At 40.4% G+C, this 23,647-nt stretch overlaps 1 protein-coding gene across 2 annotated transcripts; it reads right to left on the reverse strand.

Annotated features, from left to right (window-relative positions):
• Positions 1-3,708: 3,708 nt before the first annotated feature.
• Positions 3,709-11,129, reverse strand: LOC106581907 (SLIT and NTRK-like protein 5). Of its 2 annotated transcripts, none has more exons than XM_014164355.2 (2): positions 10,825-11,129; positions 3,709-8,865 (listed from the first exon to the last, which is right to left on the reverse strand). In XM_014164355.2, the coding sequence occupies exon 2, from the start codon at positions 8,863-8,865 to the stop codon at positions 6,205-6,207; it is 2,661 nt and encodes an 886-aa protein (XP_014019830.1). In that variant the 5' UTR covers positions 10,825-11,129; the 3' UTR covers positions 3,709-6,204. The 2 variants fall into 2 exon arrangements, with proteins under 2 accessions (XP_014019830.1, XP_014019829.1); XM_014164354.2 differs by lacking the exon at positions 10,825-11,129 and adding an exon at positions 10,079-10,814.
• Positions 11,130-23,647: the final 12,518 nt, after the last annotated feature.

Genomic DNA, 23,647 nt, shown 5'->3' on the forward strand with positions numbered 1-23,647 from the left:
ATTCAGTGCTGAGGCATTGGGTTACAACTCTTTGAAGTACTGCATTTTGTATATTAATCACGCTCATGACCTATTTGCTTCTGCAGTTTATGGAAATGGCACGTGTCCTTGTTGCCCCAATCCAGTCGTTCAAGATCTGAAGATGCCGTTAGAACAACAACACATTTCTTTAAGATGGGAGTGGTTGGTTTAAATGTGTCTAACAAGAACAAGGAGTACAAGATGTCAGAGAACCCATGAGGACCGAGGCTCTCTGTAAGGACAATAGAATGAATGGCAAAAAGCCCAGTCAGGTAAAAACAAACACTGGATGGCTGAAACAAGACTGTGTTCTGACGGCTTGTCTCAGCCATACACACCTTGCCATCCCCCCTCCACACACACTTTGCCACCATCTGTCTCAACCCGCTGTACCTTTGAGTTCTCTCCACGAGAACACACTCTGAAGAGAGACAGAAACATGAAAATAGGCTTTTAGGAAACCACTCTACACCCTCGGCCTAACATGGAAGTTGGGCATGGTATGAGTGTGTGTTGACATCCCTCGAACCAAATTTAAAGCGAGGGCTTCTCCGGAAGCTTGTTTTTTTTCTGACTCTGTTAAATCAAAAGAGAAAATGTTGTCCGAAAGAACCACAATCACTCTGGGTCAAGACTCTATCATTTCAGGAAGATTCACCACCGCATCCTCTGTTTTAGACTGTGACAAAGCAAGGGCTATTATTTTCAAATCAACCAGATGGCAAAAAAATGGGAGCAGCTAATTGTATATGTAAATCCACATGCACTACTATTATTATCAGCTAAGTATGATATAAGTTGCATCATCTGCTAAGAACGCAATTGGCATAGATTTCTTCTCATCTGTCATAGAGATGGCAACAGCCCAGATAGAGTGAAGCTTTATTCTCCCCTGTAGGACTAGCTGAAACACATTCCCTGAGCTGTAATCCTCTAAGATGCAAACTGCTTCTTGTTCTTGGGCTTTAATAAGTGCCAAGATTTCCCATCTGCTCATCCTATCACATTTTCCAGTACATGGAAGGACAATAATCTTTGATCATGATCTCCTATATCACTTTGCCTGTTTATTGTCACCCTAAATTACACAGGCCAACGAGCGTGCCAGGCTGTGATAGGCACTGATTGTAAAGGGGGCAGGCAGTACTCCAGGCCAAGATACGGAGAAGGACATGCCCTTGATGTGTTGTGCAGCCATCAGGCTAGGGAAGGGACTGATAAACAGAGGCTGGGTCTAGCCCAGGGGCAAAGGTTAATGTGAAATGCACAAATATGTAGGGAACCATGAACAATACAGTTGAGAACACAAATAAGAAAAGAGGGAATAGTATTGGTTACTGTACAAACCACAGTATAGAACAGCATGGCCTTGAGAACCATTTAGAAGGTAGATATGAGGCAGAGAATGTGTTGCATTGAAACCAGCGGTGGTCACAGTAAATGACAGGATATGTAGACAGGAGAACATAGAAAACATCACACAGTCTCTAGCCTGAAAATATATCAAATACCTAAAATACTTCTAACATAAAAAGCCTATTACACACATGAACACACAGTCGTATTTTGTCTTTCACCAAGTCCCATTTTGATGCTTGACATCAAATATAGTTCATATGTTAAGTTTGAGAAGTATAAATGAGAGAGGATAAGAGGGGATTGTGTCACTCCCCTCATGCTGGCAGTCATAAGCCAGGATGAGCCCCTACAAAAATCACACCCGCTGTTTCCAGCTGTTGCAAATGTGCTGGCAAGGTGTATGCTGACATCCTGAATTCCTACTAGACTTGCCAAGCCAGTAATTAACATTCTGCTCTAACAGCTTAAATTCACACAAAGATTAATAAACATAAAAGAATACACACATAAAAGTGCACACATATACACAAACATGCTGCTTGCACGTTGGCACAACACACACCAATGCACACACACACTGGACACACACACAATGGACACATATATTAATGCAACTGCATGTTCAATCTTTATTCCATGAATTATTATTGAACAACTGTACTGTCAGTGAGTTATGTAAAGGTTTTTTGTCCAAAAAATGTTGAGAGAGGATAGCAGTGTTGCCACATTGGCTGGAGTCCTTGAGACATGCATGAATAGACTCTGAGTCAATAATTTATGCACCCAGACACACTCACAAACACACACATACACACACACATACACATACAGAGACAGACAGTGGCACAGTGCTACACAGAGGAACAGAAAAAATATCTTAAGGGCCAGGATCATTTTTGAAGACAAACAATACAAATGCGAACAGAGATAAGATTCTGTTTTTACCAGTGAGAAGAATCGTTATACCCCTAAACAAAAAGGGGTGATCACGGTCATAAAACTCCAACTGTATTTAGTACAAGTGATTTTGCTATTTTGCTATTTCTCCTTGGGTGAACACTTGCAGTCATATGCTGCCTTCTCAGTGCCTGACACATCTCCTCAAGCTTACATAATGTAGATCTGCCCTAATTCCTCTCTCCAGAGCAATACTGTGAACTTCAAGGACTAAGAAACATAACACCAGCAATCTGCCAGACAAGTCAAGACTATGTCATAGTGGATGAGGGGGCGATTAAAATGTACACTTTTCTTCTGATTCTTGAGAACGATTATTGTTTTTACATTTGTAGTCCTGTATCCTTAACGCAAAGGGATATTATAAACTCCAAAAAGCAACGCAAATGCGATTAACATCCAAGTCTTGCTTTTAACAAGGGATTTCATGAGACTCATTATAACAGACCAAATAGAATTTATTATTTCTGCATCTCAAATCTATCACTTTCAATTTACAAATTGGGGCTAATTGCAAATTAGCACACATAATAATAGTTATTGATACATTGCTTTATAGACAGAAATATTACTGTGTTTGTCTATGTCTGTGTCAGGTAATTGGATGTTTCCATGGATACTATGCCTGAGGAAACCAGTCTCCTCGAAGAGTATAGAGATTAATATGTGTCTTTCCCCATCCATGCATGTAAATTTGGCTGTTGTACATATTGTACAGCTACAGACGGATCAGATACCATTATCAAAGCATTATGCACATTTCTTCAGAGACATCAGTTAGCTGTCTTCACACAAAATGCTTCAAATCAAAAATCTGCTGTTTGAATGTCGAAAGCAGTTTCAATTTAAATACGTGAGTTCCCGACGCTAAACTACACATTTCATCACAATGACTTTGGACAGATCGGACTGACTACCTAATTTCATCCGTAGTATGATGATTCTTGGCCCTGTAAAAAATGGCAGGTGAGGACCAACGGCCCTTAGTGGAAGCCATTTTGTCAAACTCCCCAGACAATAGGAGGTAAAACGTGATAACTTTCAACAAAATAAACAGTATGATCAACCAACATTGATCATATTGGAGTATAATATAGAGGGAAAATGACACAATCTTCAAAAGACAGCAGAGGATTGAGAGTATTTCAGATTATGTAACATAATTCATGTTTTGCACAGTATTATATTTTTCCTGGATGAAATTATGAGAGCGGTGTAAACTGTGTATATGTGGCTCCTGTAATCTTTGTATTGCTATGAAACATGCCAGTGGGCTTTTGGGGCAGTATTTCATAATCCACCCTCCCGGTGTGCTATGACATTTACTACTTCTAACATATTGGAGGGTGAAGGAAAAACAGAGACAGTATACAGAATGAATGCACATATTTTATTCATTGGCTAACAATAGGAGAAACAGCACTTTTTAAGATACATTTATCTCTGTGCTCACATCGTATACCCAAGTTGCATTCCCTCTCGTCCTGTATGTTTCCACAATAAAAACCAGGCTTTGCACTCCGTGAAGCAGCAGTCCGCAAGATGCAGCTGGCACATTCTATTTACAAAGTTGAAGTAAGAAGTTATAATTCACCAAATAACTTGAACTAAAGGGACAAAGTCGATAAAAAATGTACAGAAGTGGAACACTCGCTAGACCTCATTTACAAAACCCTTGTATAAAAAATTCAGAAGAAAAAAAACACTGATGTCTACCTGTTCGTACAAACAGATTTCCACGAGTCACATTTAATTTTTACAATCTCTTTGATATACTTGAATGTGATACAAAACATTGTGTGTAGTTTTACTGTAATGGCTATTTGCTTGTGATATATACACTGTACACCCTAACTGCATATGGATGGACATATTAAATCAATAAAGGCTAAGGAGGAGGGTCAGGAATTACAGTAAATCATTGGATATATTAATTGAACTCTTGTCATGTGATTTCAAACCCAACAAGAACAATGCTATGGTGCGATGACAGATACTGGAATCAAAAACACAATTTCTAACCTCAATACAATAAAAAGTAAGATTGACCATATTGGATCCATTTTTTATCAAAAGCACTAACAAAAGACTGTCCTTACTACAGTGCACTGGATTAACATGTCAATATTACTAACATGTTAACAAGTTAATCCAGTGCAATGCATTGTAATAGGGACAGTCTTTTCTTAGTGCTTTTGATTTAAAGAAATGGCCCAAAAATGGGTTAGAATGTATTATTTCTGAAACCCAGTCTGCTTTTCAGCACATACTGAGCAACCTCTGACATAATCTCATCACAAGTTGTAGGAAATGCCAACAACACAACATGGCAGTGGTGACCTTGGAACTGGAGACCAACACATAGAGACTGGCACATTTCATTACATTTACGAATGTTTACACAATTCGTTGTCAATGCTTTGAATAGACACCGTACGTACCACAGTGAAAGGACCATACCTGAAAATGTGTATGTCTAACAATAAATTAGAATTAGAAGATTCCTTAGTAATACCAAACAAATGTATGAATGTCCCAAAAATATTTTGAGTGATCAAACGTATAAAAGTGGCAGTCACCAGAAGTTATTTTGCATCCAATCCATTGTATATAGAGCTATTTCCAGCGATAATAGGGATACACACTGTATGTGTTTGCTGTTTATTTGTTGACAATGATATTCTGAATACTGATTTTGTATCCCTAAAGATAAAAATAGGGAAATTGAGGATTGTCTCCATCCTGGAAAAAAAAGTGGCTTTATGCACGTATAGTGCAAAATGTCTTATAACTTTCCTTCAGAATGCAGTGGTTGCATGTCTGCAATCATTTTACATATGGCTATAGCCATGGTTATTTACATAGTCTATGACTTACGAAATATATATAAGAAAGTGACATCATATCCGTTGTTGACCTGTTCGGGTCAATCAGTGCATTGTGTACAAAGTAATAAAACAAAAACAGAAGAACTACATTTCCAAATACTATAAAAATAGACCATTTGAAAAAAATGATATGAGCATACTGTTCCACCTCAAAACTGCCCAGGAATTATGAAGTATGGATTTTCCATTTATCTTTTAAAAACATTGTTTTTTGTTTGTTTCATGAATACCCATATGCACACAGAAGCCAGTTGAACCTCCCTTTTTGAAAAAGTGCAACAAGCATACATGAACTGCATATTTACATTAGGGCTGGGGATTGCCAGCGACCTCACGATACAATATTATCACGATACTTAAGTACCGATTCGATATGTATTGCGATTCAATACTGCAATTTTATTGCAATTTAATGTTCCAAACATATTGCTCACTATATGTCTGCTGCGGAGAGACAAGAGAGAACATTAGAAAATGAGAGTTGATCAATCATGGAAATAAAAGTGCTGAAAACATGTTGACTCACTATTTAAAAAGAAGATGGAGAACAAGCTATAGGATGAAAAATACCAGAGTTTTGTTCGAAGGGTCAGCCGACAAGCGCTAGCGCTACCTTCGATTTTACCAATCGATACTTGGATATATATCGATATATCATCCAAAATAATTTTTACTATATATTTTTTCCCCCATCACTGATTTACATACAGTTGTTGGCAAAGGAATTGGATAACCTCAAATACAATTTTTCTCAAAGCAAAGACTGAAATTGATAAACAAACTAGCTACTGTAGCAACAAGCTGTATTGAGGATATATAAAGACAAAATACCTATTTTTTATGTTGTTAAGGGGAAGCATCTGCATACTGTAGTTTCAAAAGATAGAAATCAGTGTAAAATGCTCAAATTGAACATGAGCACTGTGTGCCAATGCAGCAAACATAGCAATGATTCAACCTTTTAAGGGAAAACAGTCATTCAAAACTGGGTGAACGTTGTACGTTTCTCAAGAACTTCAAGGTAGTCGGGATCAATATGAAGCTTGGCTTTCAGTTCCCAGTACTCGCTCCTGTTAGGCTCAACATAAACAGTACTTGGTGCTGTGCAATATAATATTGTCTGTTGTATTCTTTCTGGGTGCATGTATTGGTGTCTGATATCAAAGTCTGACGCATACTGATTTGATGAATGGGCAGTATGCCTGCAAGGTAAAGCATTGCTGTAAGATGACGGCTTGTCGGGTTCTACATCTCTGTAGCAATACTGATGATTGTCTTGTAAGGGGGAATGTTTGTTGAGTGGCTTTGGAGTGCTAACACTGTATTCAGAGCTTATTGCGTTACTAGTCGCCTCTTCATCCGAGTGATTATTCAGAAACGCCCCATTCAACTCATCAAAGTCTCTGTACCCATCCACTGACTTGCTCTGGCTTGGGGTATAGACGGTACTCTTGCATGTGTGTTCTGTGGGAGGGGGGATGTACTCATACACATGCCCTGCAGACGTCCTGACTTTTGGAACGGATCCCTTTTTGTAAAGACCGTACTCCATGTTCAACGAACTAATGCACGCGTTCATTGAGTTATTCTGCTCTTTTAGAGTCTTTTGACGTCTCTTCTTCACAGCCACAAACAGTCCTGCAGCGACAAACACCGAAACGATGAACATCAGGAGCAGGGCAAGGATCATAACAGATAGAGGAACACTGTTGATATGTGCGTCGTCATCTAATGATGTTTCAATGGTGATAGTGCTGCCGGGAATGGTTTCTTCAGAGGGTGGGATCACAGAGGCAAGGATATCGGAGTTATTGGGACAGAAATTACTTGTCTTAATGTATCGCATATCCTCCCCAAACAGTCTTTTAGGGGAGCCACAGATTACATTGTTTACAACCGTGCCTGTGCTGAGCTGTTCCAGCCACGTCTTCATCTCTACAATTGAACAGCGGCAGTCCCAGGGGTTCTCGAACAAGTCTACCTGCACCAGTGATGTCAGCTGATCTAACACGCCACTGACAGGCAGATTGCGGAGGTGATTATTGCGAAGATTTAGTCTGGCCAATTTCAACCCATTAAAGATTTCCCCGGGTAAGGTCTTCAAGAGGTTATTATTCAGGAAGAGCAGCTGAAGGTTGGGGACATGCTGAAAGGTGTTTGACACAATTTCTCTAATGACATTGTATTCTAAATATAAGAACTGCAGGCTCTCCAATCCATAGAACATATCGACTGTGAGGCGGTCTATCAAATTCCCATTCAGGTATAGCCTGCGTAACTGTGTTAAATCCCCAAAGGCTCTGTCATGGATGTGAGCAATCCGATTGTTGCCAAGGTGAAGCAAATCTAATCCAGTTGCTTCAATGAAATCTGATGTCCGCACCACAGGGATATAATTCCCTGTGAGATACATCTTTTTGGGATTGTAGGGTTTGGGATTTAAGTCAGAGATTCGCTCAATCTTTCTCTCTTGGCAGTTGACATTCAGACCGAGGTCTGAAATTTGGAGATTGCAAGTACAGGCAGTAGGACAGTCCAAAGGCACAGGGGATTTGGTTTGATATGAAACGATTTGACCGTAGTTTTGCGGTTTATTGGAGGGGATGCGAGACGTGGGTTTTGACTTTAGTTTGCCTGACTGGCGAGGTCCCTTGGTGGGTCTTGACGAGGACCGTAAGATGGCAGAGGATGGGAATGAGGCTGTGACTGAGGCTGGTGTGGTTCTAAAGTATGCATCAGTGGTCTGATGTGCTTGGGGACGCATCTCATACTCTGCAATAGCTCTCCTGGGACACAGTTCTGGTTTAGAGACCTCATCAAGATCTCTCCCATGAAGCCGGAATGGAAACTCACAGACCACATCACCCACTAAAGCGGTGTACGATATGCTCTCAAGCCAGGCCTTTAGAGCAATCAGCTCACAAGAGCAGTTCCATGGGTTCTCCTCTAGTTGTAATTCCACAACACTGTCCATGTGTTCCAAAACACCTGAATATGGGAGCAGTTTGAGTTGATTCCCCCTCAGGTCAAGGTGAGTCAAAGGGACATATTGGAAAATGTTAGTGGGAAGAGTAGAAATTAAGTTGTCATTTAAAATCAGGACCTCCAGGTGACGCAGTTTGCTGAAGGCATTTGGCTCGACATGGGTGATGTAATTGTAGTCTAGCTGAAGATATTCCAGACTTTCAAGGCCAACAAAAAAATCTTCCTTCAAGGCATCGATTTTGTTATTGTTGAGATGTAATCTTTTTAATCCCTGAAGTCCATTAAAAGCTCCTGATTCAACGTCGGATATGTCATTGTTGCCGAGATGCAATATTGTAAGCCCATTGTATTCAACAAAGTCATTGGCGGAGAGCCTTTTCAAAAGGTTCCCTGTGAGCAGTAAATTATACGTTGTGAAGTACACATGGCTTACTTCAGAGAGATCGACAATTCCTCTACTTTCACAGCTTACTGTCAGTATCCCCTCTTTCTCCTCACAGGCACACAATCTTCGACATATCTCTCCATAATTGTCAAACATTTCAACGATGCCCACCGATGTAGCCACCAACAATATAATTACAATCCAGAGATGCATTTTCCTGTGTCGATGGCCAAACTCACACTGTTGGGCCGCCGAAGTATGCACTGTCATCTAGAGGAAGAAGATATACATGTCATATGACGAAACATTCTCATGAGTCCTCAAACAGCTTGTAATTATAATGCTCAGGAATAGCACCTGCCCAAGGGTAACTACTGGCTGCCACAGAATGACCCAAACTAATTGAACTAGAATAGAGCAGGACTCTTAATGAAAAAAATGGACATTAATTACACTCCAGTTACATCCAGTAAGTAGCATAACAGTGAGGTGAATAATAAACAAAGTCACACTAATAGCCCATACTTTAGCCCAGTGTGAAAACAAAAACCTTCATTACTCAGTTATCTTTTAAAAGTCAGATACAATTAAATAGCCTTGATTTTCAAAAGCCATAATCAAAACAATCAACCTGGACTCAGGGGTAGACGTAACCTAGTAAAACTAAATCCGGGACACTGCAATTAGTATGACATGTTACATTTTGTATAGTATGTATTCATTTCGTATGATATGTTAAAAATTGCAATTCGTACAATATGTTATGAATTTGGAAAAAGTATGATATGTTGTGGCTAACGTCAGCTAGGTGGCTAACGTCAGCGAGGTGGCTAACGTTCGGCTAGGGGTTAAGGTTAGGGATTAAGAGTAAGGTTAAAGGGTTTTAAAGTTAGGGGGAAGGGTTAGCTAACATTATAAGTAGTTGCAAAGTAGCTAACAAGTAGTAAGTAGTTGCAAAGTTGCTAAAATTGTCTGTGATGAGATTTGAATGTGCAACCATTGGGTTGCTAGACATTCACGTTATACGCCCACCCATCCGAGGTGGCAGGTAGCCTAGTGGTTAGAGCGTTGGGCCAGTAGCTGAAAGGATGTTAGATTGAATCCCCGAGCTGACAAGGTAAAATTCTGTAGTTCTGCCCTTGAACAAGGCAGTTAACCTACTGTTCCTAGGCTGTCATTGTAAATAAGAATTTGTTCTTAAGTGACTTGCCTAGTTAAATTTAAAAAAACACCCTGAACAACTACCCTCCCTTAAGTAACCTTCTGTCTTATGTAACCATACCAAACATAACATACTAATTTGAGTATCCTGCATTTACTTTTTCTTTGATATGTCTAGTCTATGAGACCAGGCTGAAACAAGGTATACACGTATATCTAAAAACAACTATGATGACTATTGACACAGAAATGTAGCCTCAGCAACAATGCAAACACTCCCACATCGTGTCTACATAGGATAATCATATTTAGAAATTCTTACCTCACTCACTGGTAAATAAGGTTCCTTGTTAGGTATGACAACGCACGTTCTATTGTATGACTTGCAAATGTTCTAAGATGCCTATTTGTTATGAACAGGTTAGCCGTCAGTAATGCACTAAAGGAGGATACAAATAAACGCTGATCAACCATAACTGCCAAATGCCTTTCTCTTTTCATAACGTGCTGTGCCAGAGGAGACAACGCTATGCCTGGTAACAAAGTTGCTTATTCGGTATCCCTGGAGGAATGTCTCTCTCTCTCTCTCTCTCTCTCACACACACACACACACACACACACGCGCGCACGCTATCTCCCCGCCCCCTCCCCGTCTCCCACTCGCGCGCGCACACACACACACACACACAGAGAGAGACGAATCATGTTGTTTTTTTCTTGATCGCACCTGCAAAAACTGCCGTTTGTATGGTGTTACCCTGACTACTACATTTACCATGAACATAAAAAGGAATCCTCGGTTGACACTTAACTTTTATAATATACACGGAGACAACTTCCTTGGCATCTCTTAACAAATAGCCTGCAATTTAGCCCCTTCAACTAATACGCAACTATCAAGGGGCATAACATACGATTATATATGACAATCAACCTAAAGATAATAAGCACCTCGACTTTTATCATTTGCAAGTGTCCTCCACTCACCCACTCACGTCTGATAAATGTCATGTAATTTAATGCAATACAGATAAAAAAAATAAATTAAATTGAATGGACACATCTTACCTAGTTACAGTTCCAAAAGGCGTTACACTGCATGGAAACCGATACGGTCCAAACGTCATTAATAATTAATCGGCTTCCAAGTGTTTCGTGTCCTCGAAAGATGGAGAGTAAGTGAACGCGTTTACCATGTTAAAACGGAGGACCGTTATTATTCACAAGATGGTCAATCTAGCAGGGAAACCGATTACGGTGAGTCTGCTTCGTTTAGAATCAACTGTAACGACATAATGTCATCAGCACTCAGATTTTTTTTTATAAATTTAACTTTTCACATGAAAATCATCACATCCTCTGAGGTAATAGTCCACCCCTCTTCTCCACACCCAAATATAAAAACGTGAGACAGAATACACCCCTCCACTAATATAAAAATGGTAGGACTTGCATTGCAATGTATTCAACTCTCGTGTATGCTATTTTAGGCATCTCACCTTGAACAAGTGTTGACCATGTGATATAGTGATTCACACCTACAAATTATTAGTCTGTTTGTTTTATGTTAATGTCGCCTATTATGAGGGCAGGCTGTGTTTAAAGAGCTTAGTTAACACTGCCTGAAGCCTCCGGTGTCCCTGTTGTTGACAACCACCCCTGGAATGAACCGTCACTATTTCCCTTCTCTACAGTATATTCATCCAACTTGGACAGTGATCTAAATTATGCAGTCTTCCCTCAACAACGTTCATATTATCATCCGGTGCATGAAATATACAATTTCACCCTTGTCATGCATGGGATGCTTATTGAGAGATGAGAATTGAGGTCTATGAACTGTTTGTAGCATCCAGAAAAAGAACTGATAGAAATGAGTCAGAATGGAACCTTTACAACTATGCTTGTTTATCCAATAATCCCCCACATTAGATGTGTCCAATCACCTGCCCTGGGACAGCATACTGTTTACATATTAAAATGTTACATTTTTGATAATGATATCAAAGCCAACAACTATTTTGCCTGGGTTATTCATAATTGGTAGTTACTACTGGTGCGCCTCATCTGCCTCATCATGTTAGCTTCACTCTAAACCTTGATCTTTATGAAACCAGACAGTATTCGAGGCAGTCAGAATTACTATGTGTTATACCATGTATTTTTCCACATTTTGTTACTTTACAGCCTTATTGTAAAATGTATTACATAGTTTCCCACCCCCCTCATCAATCTACACACAATTCCCCATTATGACAATGCAAAAACAGTTTTTTATAAATGTTAGCAAATTTCTTAAAATGTCTTACATAAGTATTCAGACCCTTTACTCAGCACTTTGTTGAAGCACCTTTGGTATTCTTATTGGGGATGATGCTGGAAGCTTGGCACACCTGTATTTTGGAAGTTTCTCCCATTTTTCTCCCATGTTCGATCGGGTTCAAGTCCGGGCTCTGGCTGGAACACTCAAGGACATTCAGAGATTTGTCCCGAAGCCACTTCTGCGTTGTCTTGGCTGTGTGCTTAGGGTATTTGTCCTGTAGCAAGGTGAACCTTTGCCCCAGTCTGAGGTCCTGAGTGCTCTGGAGCAGGTTTTAATCAAGGATCTCTCTGTAGTTTGCTCTGTTTATCTTTCCCTCGATCCTGACTAGTCTCCTAGTCCCTGCCGCTGAAACACATCCCCACAGCATGATGCTGCCACCACCATGCTTCACCGTAGGGATGGTGCCAGGTTTCCTCCAGACATGACGCTTGTCATTCAGGCCAAAGTGTTCAATCTTGGTTTCATCAGACCAGAGAATCTGGTTTCTCATGGTCTGAGAGTCCTTTAGGTGCCTTTTGGCAAACTCCAAGCGTGCTGTCATGTGCCTTTCACTGAGGAGTGGTTTCTGTCTGGCCACTCTACCACATAGGCCTGATTGTTGGAGTGCTGCAGAGATGGTTGTCCTTCAGGATGGTTATCCTGTCTCCACAGAGGAACTCTAGAGCTCTGTCAGAGTAAACATCAGGTTCTTGGTCACCTCCCTGACCAAAGCCCTTCTCCCCCGATTGTTCAGTTTGGCCGGGCGGCCAGCTCTAGGAAAAGTCTTGGTGGTTCCAAACTTCTTCCATTTAAGATTGATGGCGGCTACTGTGTTCTTGGGGACCTTCAATGCTGCAGACATTTTTTGATACCCTTCCCCAGATCTGTGCCTCGACACAATCCTGTCCCGGTGCTCTACAGACAATTCCTTCAACCTCATGGCTTGGTTTTTGCTCTGACATGCACTTTCAACTGTGGGACCTTATATACTGTAGACAGGTGTGTGCCTTTCCAAATCATGTCCACTTGGATTTACCAGAGATGGACTCCAATCAAGTTGTAGAAACATCTCAAGGGTGATCAATGGAAACAGGATGCACCTGAGCTCAATTTTGAGTCTCATAGCAAAGGGTCTGAATACTTATGTAAATAAGGCATTTCTGTTTTTTATTTTTAATACATTTGCAAACATATCTAAAAAACAGTTTTCTCTTTGTCATTATGGGGTATTGTGTGTAGATTGATGAGGGATTTAAAAATATATATTTTAGAATAAGGCTGTAACGTAACAAAATGTGGAAAAAGGGAAAGGGTCTGACAATGCACTGTATCTAACATTTTAAAACTACCTTGTGTATGTTGTGTGTAGCAGAATATGAAGAAAAGAGCTTCGACACCCTCCTGAAGCTAGTGTTTGTCTGGGGTCAGTCATGTGGAAAACATCTGGTATCATTTTACAGAACTGTGTGGCATGTAGCTATCCCTCATCATTGCATGTCTGTGATGAGTTTCACATGAGAAGCGGATTTAATGCTGTATTTTAATTTGAGGTATTGTCGTGCATCCTAATCTTCTGGGTCTGACTGGTGTGCAAAGTGCACAAGGCTTGGGTTTCTATCGGGTTCAGGGATTTGTACTCGGTGTATTGCTTATTGAGAATCCTTAGCATCAGCCAAACCCTGTCATTACTCTACAATCTGTGAATATATTACCATTGATGTTTGTTGTAACATAAGAAAAACCATTAGCTTGATTTACAGAATGCATTAATGCAGTATTTACAGCTCTTAACACACCATTTTCAATGACACTAATTCTTTTGATTTAATATTCATTGTTAAACGTGTGTGTGTGTGTCCTTGAGCGCATCTGCGTTTGCGTTGTTGGTTTGTCTTTCCGACAGATAAATCATGTACACCCGAAGAGCAGGAAAAGCATGCAGTACACTACTTGAGACATAGTGAGGCATGGCTTGAGACTGATTTAATATCTTATCAAGTCTTCCATGACACTGATCACGCTCTGCACCTCCGACTGGGAACACAATGCCCTTCACAGTAAAGAAGCGACACACAAATGACTCTGAAAATGATTGATGACTCATAATCAAGGGTCACATGGTCTGAGATTCACAAATCAAGCTTCTATTAAACAAATGTTTGTACTGTTACGTTTAGCGGAAATTCATGTGGAGCATAAGAAAGTCCCCTCAGCATCATATGATAGTGAACTGTGTACACCAGTGATGTAGGCTAATTTGCCTAGGCTGCTCTCCATGTAGAATTACTATGAGAAAGCTAACCAAATAGAGACCACACAGAGAGCTTGTAGTAATGATTCATTAGTTCCAAACAGATGTGTGGTGTATGCTTTTGATAACAATAACACATCAACAAAAGAATGTGTAGTTCTAAGCAAAGCTCTGATATGAATACCGATGGCAATATTTTGTATTCTCTTGAAATCTTTTGGACACAGCAGGGTGTGTTTGCTGAATTGTTCACACGTACAATTGGCAAAACAGCTTGTAAACTGATTGACATCTCAGAGGGCATAGGTAAGCGGTTTCTCTGACTGAGGAGTGCACGTTTTGCACAGTTTGTTACCCAACACAGTCAGAAAAGGTGACTCAGCCCACATAAACAACTCCAGAGTTTTTGGCACTGGCTTCCTCTCGGCAACTTTGCAAATATAAACTTTTATGTCTCACTGTGAAACAGGAAGAGCTGCCAGTGGGGGTATGAACAAACAAGACCTATAGGCCTATCCCCCAGTGTCTAGCCTCAGGGAACAACATAGCACAATGCACTCATATAACCCTCTCTTAGGGACCTACTGGATGGCTGGACTTCAGCTCTCAACACGAAGGTAAGTACCTCTATGAGGACTATGTACTAGGACTATTTTAGTCTGTTAAATAAATGAACACTGCCAGGTTAACATGTTCCTGTGAGGATGGAGAGAGCATGTGACTATTGTACACCAGGTCTACTTCAACTGTGAAAGATGACTAGTTATGATATACAATAGCGCCCTCTGCTGATATCTTTTTTATTGAATTAAAAAGGTCATTACAGGTAGCCTGGCTGACTCGATTCTGCCAGGGAGAGCTGTGACACACTGGTCTGGACAGGAATCCCTTGGTTGGTGCAATATTTGTGCAAAAATGTATTTGAGCTTTGATATTTTTTTTCCTGGGGGGGGTTGAGACCTCATTGTTTGGATTTGAAAATCCAGCAGTTGTATTGGAAAGGGCAGCGCTCAGGGTCTGTGTGTGGCTTTCCGTGTGTTTGAGTGAGAAAGACACAGAAGAGAGCCAAGCAGTAAAAAACCACAGTGCCCTTCATTATCGACACATCGCGCCTACAACATCAAGGAGCCTTTCCAGACTCTGAAGTCGAAAGACTTTGAGCGGGTGTCAGCCAGACTACATTATTGGGTCATTGTCAGGGGCAGACTGGGACCAGAAATCTTCTCTGGCAGTTCTAACACAGCCATTTAAAAAAAATCATGGACCCCATTATTAGCTGGATAATGATCATTTGGCTCAAAGCTAGAATCCTTAATTGAAATAATAACAAAGCATTCAACCCACCTCTGTTTTGGTAAAAAGCTGAGGGATGGGCCTGGAGAAATGTAACCACTCTCAAATTCATAGACAGAGATTTGGACGCAAGGACTGACCATCCAGTTGAACTAAACATATGAGGCATTTAGAAGTTATATTATTTAAATATCCATGGGTATATATCATTCATTTATAAGTCCCAGAATTGATGTAGTAATTAATTTATAAGTCCCAAAATTGATGTAGTAATTAAGGATTCTAGACAGGCCCCCTGGGCTAAAAATGGACAAGCCCATCTGGCATTTCGGAAAATGCCAGATTGCCAGTCCGCCCCTGGTCATTGTACATACAAAGACAGACAGACGGACAGACAGACAGAATATCAACATACCAAGTCAAATCACGTGTCCATCTTTTGAAAATGTTTCCCTGTGATAAAGCCATAGAGGTCATTCTCCATTGTTCAGCCAAAAACTTGAATAAATAATAGTGACACATTGTCAAAGGGATCTAGGTTGAAAGTAAATTGATGTAGCTAATATTTTAGTCAGTATAAGTGACAATTGTGTAAAATAATCAGCTTTAATTGGTCATCCAGACATATATATATATCAGCAGACTTACATCAGGACACAGTCCAGAATACATGTGGTTCCAAGTCTAACCACAGTGTGGCAGTGTTAACCCCTCAAAAAAGGTTATTCTCTGTGGCGCTTCACAGGTAAAGAAACAACACTTGTGGCTTGAGAAGTCTGAGTATTACTTATTTGATATTTGTTGACAAAAACATGTAACAAAACGGCTGTTATTTTTTTCTCTCTTAAAAAATACTCCAACCACCGGTGTTTTCTGTTCGGTTCACCTCTTACTCAGCTCGTTATTGATGTGTAAAGTCATAAAATGTTTGCTAAAGTCAATTGCTGCATAGTGTCTGCATGTGCAGAGATAGCAGTAGAGCTTTCTTTCACCTTAATTGAAAACTATGCTCACCTTATCTCTGTTTCACATGCTGACATGACTCTCATGCCCAATAACAACATTTTGTCTTTGGTAGAGATGAAAAACTTACCAAAAAATAAATGCCCTTCGTACATTATTCAGTAGAATACAGTTCAAAGAATACCCATGAATCTAACATTAAGTAAATAAAAAATGTTGCAGTTGGAGAATGTGCGTTTTGCATGCTCCGTATCTCCTACCCATTTAAAAAAATATCTATGTTGTAAAATAGTTACTATTGAGCTCAATATTGGGAGTTAAGAAATTTAAATGACAGAAAGCTGAGACCAGCTGTGTTTCCCCACAATTGCATTTAGAAAATGTATACAATCAGAAAACATTTTTCTCTCCTGGAACACGTATGGGGGAGGGGAAGTGATAGTAGCTTGCTCATGAGGTTGCACTTTATTGTTTGACCAAATTGTGGTTTTAGCTGGCCAAAAGATAGGACGTGACCTATGTAGAATGTGCAGCTCGCACCGATGCGACCAATTTAAAAATATAACTCGCACAGCCAAGTCAAAGGGTCGCATGTGACTGGATGGCTACAGTCTGGAGCCCTGGATCAAACTTTCAATTGTCAATTACGGATACGATTACGAATACAATAAGTAGGCTATGGCTAGATCGGCACACCCCCCTCGGCTACTCGCACCCCTCATCGGTGCCGATTACACTGGGATCATTCACATACACTACATACACCCACCCACATAAAACACACACATAGACCAACACAACACAAACACACCTATCGGTGGAGGCTGCTGAGGAAATGGAAACCATGTGTTTGATGTATTTGATACCATTCCACTTATTCCGCTCCAGCCATTACCAAGAGCCCGTCCTCCCCAATTAAGATGCCACCAACCTCCTGTGATACATACATACACGTTATCAAATCAAATCAAATCAAAGTTTATTTGTCACGTGCGCCGAATACAACAGTGAAATGCTCACTTACAGGCTCTAACCAATAGCGCAAAAAAGGTATTAGGTGAACAATAGGTAAGTAAAGAAATAAAACAACAGTAAAAAGACAGGCTATATACAGTAGCGAGGCTATAAAAGTAGCGAGGCTACATACAGACACCGGTGAGTCAAGCTGATTGAGGTAGTATGTACATGTAGATATGGTTAAAGTGACTATGCATATATGATGAACTGAGAGTAACAGTAGCGTAGAGAGGGGTTGGCGGGTGGTGGGTGGCAGGACACAATGCACATAGCCCAGTTAGCCAATGTGCGGGAGCACTGGTTGGTCAGCCCAATTGAGGTAGTATGGACATGAATGTATAGTTAAAGTGACTATGCATATATGATAAACAGAGAGTAGCAGCAGCATTACACACACACACGCACACTCACACACACACACACTTTTACACTCATCATTTGCTGCTGCTACTCTGTTCTCTATTTTACTGTTATTATTATCTATCCTTATGCCTAGTCACTTTATCCTGTCTTTATGTACATATCTACCTCAAATACCTCATACCTTAGCACATTGTTCTGGTACTGGTACTACCTGTATATAGCTTCATTCTTGTGTATTTTATTTTATTCTTCCTGTGTTACAATTTTTCTATTTTTAAATTCTGCATTGTTGGGAAGGGCTCGAATGCAGGCATTTTACAGTAAAGTCCACACCAATTGTGACTCCTGAGTGGCGCAGCGGTCCAAGGCACTGCACCTCAGCGCAAGAGGCATCACTACAGTACTTGGTTCAAATCTAGGCTGCAACACATCCGGACGTAAAGAAATGTGTCTGGTGCATGTGACAAATAAGATTTGATGTATATAAGGGGTATACTGGCAAATAAGGGACTTTTTTTAATTTTTACAGTTTACAAAGTAAATTCTGTCTGAAGAAGGTGATACAGGCAATTAGCATAGCAACTGTGACAATCTGTTGCTTCTGTCTGCTGTTAGTAGAGCTGGTGCATAGAATATCAGTCAGTGGAGGCTACTGAGGGGAGGACGGCTCATAATAATGGCTGAAACGGCAAGAATAGAATGGCATCAAACACCTTTAAAACGTGTTTGATACCATTCCACCAATTCCCCTCCAGCCATTACCACGAGCCCGTCCTGCCCAATTAAGGTGCCACCAACCTCCTGTGATATCAGCACCACCCACTGTGGTGGCACCGTGTAGTACATTGGTGTAGATGACAACTGTGGCTCCTGAAGGAGCAGGTCACAACAAAATCTGAGGAGTGAGGTGACTAGAGGATGGTTAAACTGATGTGACACCAGTGTGCTGCGAGACTAGCTTTATTTAGCAGTGTCTCTTTAATTCCAGAGAGCTCTGGATGGAAGCATTGGGGACTGCACACAACAGGCCGGTGATTACAGGCCCAGCGTTCAAACGCAGGTGTCTATGATGTTGCCATGGTAACACGGTAACACACATCACTTTTATGACAGCGTTTGCTCTCCATCTGAACCTGAGGACTTCACAATACCATCATTTAATAAGAACACTATTATGAAGCTCTATTAGAGGTTCAGACCATGCCATAGGGTTTTTCTGTTGTTTGCCAGTTCCAGTTCAATCGTATTTCATTTCATCTTAGACAGAGACCAATTTATATTGTTGATTTTTGTTGCTTACTTGGTTTATCCAGAAAAGTTTATCCACTGTGTGTGCATATGTGCGTGTGTGTATGTATGTGTGTGTGTGTGTGTGTGTATGTATATATATATATATATATATATTGTTTGTGTGTGTGTGTGTGTGTGTGTGTGTGTGTGTGTGTGTGTGTGTGTGTGTGTGTGTGTGTGTGTGTGTGTGTGTGTGTGTGTGTGTGTGTGTGTTCATGTGCGTGCCTGTGTATTTGGTGCAGCTTGGTGTTATGTTCTCGTTACGCTCCAGTGATACTCAGTCAACTGACCGTCTCCTCACCCCCTCTCCTTTCCTCCCACGTGGATTTTGTTATAAAACAGGGTGGAAATCAGGCTGAGCCGACATAAACAGAATAGATATTTATTTCACGTTTATCAGACCATTCACCATCCAAGCAGTTATGGAGTTGCTTTCATTTTCACATCATAGATGTACAGCCTGAGGCATTTCCCAGAGTAATATGTGATGGCAGACAGGACAGACAGTTGTACATCACCAATACTGTTATGTGTGTTCTCCACATAAAACCTAAGGAACTAAGGCTATTTTTTTTTGGTGGGTAATTTCACTAACCCCATTAACATGAGTTCTGGCTGCCATGCACAATGACACATTCAATATTTAAATTAAATATGTATGTATGCATGAAAGTATGTTCATGTAGAGCTACAGTTCTCACTATGTAACAGTCGCGATGAAAAGGAGAAAGTGAGTCTGTACTGCATGTTTAATTTTAAATTCAAAGGATAAGGGGATAATTACTTGCCATCAGAGTGTGTGAAAGAGGAGATAAGGACCGCCAAAAATAGATGATGAAGAATTGTCTCTGTGTTACATCCTAGTGGGGTGAGAATGGGAATGAAAACAGTTTGAGAACATTATTCACTGGCATATAAGACTCAAAATATATTTGCAACTCTTCGACTGTTACTGCCTTGTACTGTTTGTGTTAGTCTAGAAATGCTGAATGTAAACGGAAGGCCTGCAAACTTCAAGTATTCTATGAGATAATGAAGGATCTGATGAGAAATTACAATGTTGCGGTTAAAGATGCAAGAGCGAACTACTTCTCTACCCTGATCTCTGAGAACTCCCACAACTTAAATTCTGTTTAAGACAATTGACCGTGTTCTTGGTGCCCCCCCCCCCCCACCCCACCAGTTATACTCTCACATCCCCTGATCTCTGTGAACAGATTTTACGGTTCTTTACAGAAAAGATAGAACATTTTAGATCCCAAATTGACATAAACCGACACCATACCAGCATTTCTGATCAGGAGACACTTGAGGCAACTTCTCTGAGACTGTCAACTGCTTCCTTTTCCTCATTTGAGCAAATATCCTTTCAGTCCCTTCTTGATACTGTAGCTCACATGAAGACCTCCTCCTGCTCCATGGACATGATCCCTACTAGACTACTAAAAGAGTTTAAGCCTACTGTTGGCCCCAACATTCTGTCTATTGTAAATAGCTCCCTGACCTCTGGCTCCTTTCCAGCCTATTATAAAACTGCTCTGGTCCAACCCCTCCTTAAAAACCCCAGTCTAGACCTCTCCTCACTGAGTAGTTATAGATCTCTCTCTTTTAGAAAAAGTTGTTTTCAAGCAATTGGTGGCTTGAGTATGAACAACTTATTTCAACAGTTCCAGTTGGGCTTCCGCTCACTTCACATCATGGACACTGCTTTATTGAAAGTCAGTAATGACAATTCTGTGGGCTGCTGATGCTGGTTAATGCTATATTCTAGTTATTTTGATCCCAGTGGTGCATTTGATGCTATTGATCATAACATCCTTGTTGACCAGCTGGAGAGGTGGGTGGAAGGTCATATCTACGTGGCACAGGTTTCTCAGTGTGTGGTTTGGTATCTTCCCCAGCACCTAATCACTATGGTGTCCCTCAGGGATCAATTCTGGGCCCCATCCTTTTTCCATGTATATGCTTCCTCTTGGTGACATAAACCACAATCATAACATTCAGTTTCACTGCAATGTGGATGACACACAGCTTTATTTACCAATCAGACCAAGTGACCAAGCTAGCCTAGCTAGCCTTCACAAGTGTCTTGCTGACATCAACTTTTGGATGTCTGACAATTTTCTCCAGCTCAATGATAAGAAATCAGAGGTTGTTTTATTTGGTCGCCACCTTGCTAGAACCCAGACTGTAAATAACCCTGGTCATTTGTCCACCAATGTAAGGCCTATGGCCAGAAACCGTGAGGTCTTCTTTGACTCTGACCTAAACCTTAAACTGCATGTAAAGAAGGTTGTCCAGTCCTGCTTTTATCATCTAAGATATATAGCTAAAGTCAAGTATTTTATTTCAGTCACTGACCTGGAGAAAGTTCTACATGCTTTGTTTCCTGTAACTCTTTGATTCAGTCAGAAATCACTCCATCGTCTACAGTCAGTTCAAAATGCTGTAGCTCAGCTTTAGGCACTATATGACACCTGTTTTAGCTTCTCTACACTGGCCACCAGTCACTTTTAGAATAGATTTTAAAATGTTATTAGTCACATTTAAGGCTAGGCTTGGTTTAGCCCCATCCTATATCTCTGATATTGTATCCTCAGAGTCAGGATGCAGCCTGAGATCCTCTGGCAGGGCACTGTTGACCATTCCGAAGTCTAGGTTGAAAACGAAAGGAGACCGGGCATTTTCCATTAGGGAAAATGTTCCATTCCAAAGCCCCTAGACTTTGGAATGGTCTACCAGAGGAGATCAGGCTTGCAGATTCAGTGTCTCTTTTTAAATCCCTGCTGAAGACACTTTTATAAAGATGCTTTTAACGCATGATTTCAATGTATGACTTTAATTAGCTGTTTTTTCATTCTCCTTTCTTCTGTCTTTGCTTCTTTGTTAGTACTTTTATTGTATTATTTTATAATGTGAAACGCTTTGTTACTTGTATTGAAAAGCTCTATACAAATAAAGTTATTATCCAAAAATAAATAAATACAAGTTTATTGGTCACATACACAGTTTAGCAGATGTGTTACTACCCTAACAGTGCAGAAAACTGTCAAACAAGTACACAAATAATTAAATAATAATTTTCTTCATATTATTATTATCAGGCAACTCATCTCCACAGTGGTGCTCAAACCTTAGTCCAGTTAACTTGGAAACAGCTGTGGTAAGCATGGCTGATAGTACCTCTTTGAGTGATTAAATTGCAATCGATTTCTGTCAAATGTCAGGAAAAGCAAGGGTCCAGTGCCATTTAATCCGTGTCAGATGAAAGCTGAAGGTAAGGGGGCTCTGTTATCACTCATGTGTCACCCCAGCTGGAGAGTGACAGAGTGGTGCCATGGGTTTAATTGCCGTTAACACTTCTAGTGGGGACCTGCTGCCGGAGTCTCAAAGGCACTGGCCAGTCAATGGGAGTGAGGTGGGAGGGAGGGCAGTGTTTAAATTGGGATTGAGGGAAAGCAGCCATGTTTATTTGCGGCATTCAAAGATAATAAAGGGTAACGTTCGGAGAGGCTGAAAGAAGTTTGAACTCCGCAGGGGTAAAAGTAAGACTATTCCGGAGTAAAGACAAAAACTTTTAAAAGCACCTAAAAGTAGCAGTAATATGAAGTACTGCTTTAGCTGAATGAGTCATACCATAAGGATGTATGGGCATGAGTGCCATTCAATTACAGTGATGGATGTCAAAAGGTCCCAGTATTTTTTTCCAGGTGGAAAAAATCAGCAGCAGATATTTCTGAAATGTTATCCAACAGAGTTTGTAACTATTTGCAACTATTTCTGATGTATGTATTGCGATGTATTATTCAATAGATGTACAATGTAAGGTACTGTATATTTATTTATGTGTGTTTTTATTTCACAATATATTTTACATATGCGATCAGATTGCTGGGTTGTGTATATATATATTTATACAGTACCAGTCAAAAGTTTGGACACCTTCTCATTACAGGGTTTTTCTTTATTTTTACTATTTTCTACATTGAATCAGGCTTTCTTGGTCAAATTGCTGCAAAGAAACCACTACTAAAGGACACCAATAATAAGAAAAGACTTGCTTGGGCCAAGAAACACAAGCAATGGACATTAGATGGGTGGAAATCTGTTCTTTGGTCTGATGAGTCCAAATTTGAGATTTTTGGTTCCAACTGCCATGTCAGATTAGGTGAATGGATGATCTCCGCATGTGTGGTTCCCACCGTGAAGCATGGAGGAGGTGTGATGGTGTGGGGGTGCTTTGCTAGTGACACTGTCCATGATTTCTTTAGAATTTAAGGCACACTTAACCAGCATGACTCCCAGAGCATTCTGCATCTAGTTTGCGCTTAGTGGGACTATCATTTGTTTTTCAACAGGACAATGACCCAACACACCTCCTGGCTGTGTAAGGGCTATTTGACCAAGGAGAG

The sequence above is a fragment of the Salmo salar genome, chromosome ssa21 (genome assembly GCF_905237065.1).
Source record: "Salmo salar chromosome ssa21, Ssal_v3.1, whole genome shotgun sequence".
NCBI classification, from domain to species: domain Eukaryota; kingdom Metazoa; phylum Chordata; class Actinopteri; order Salmoniformes; family Salmonidae; genus Salmo; species Salmo salar.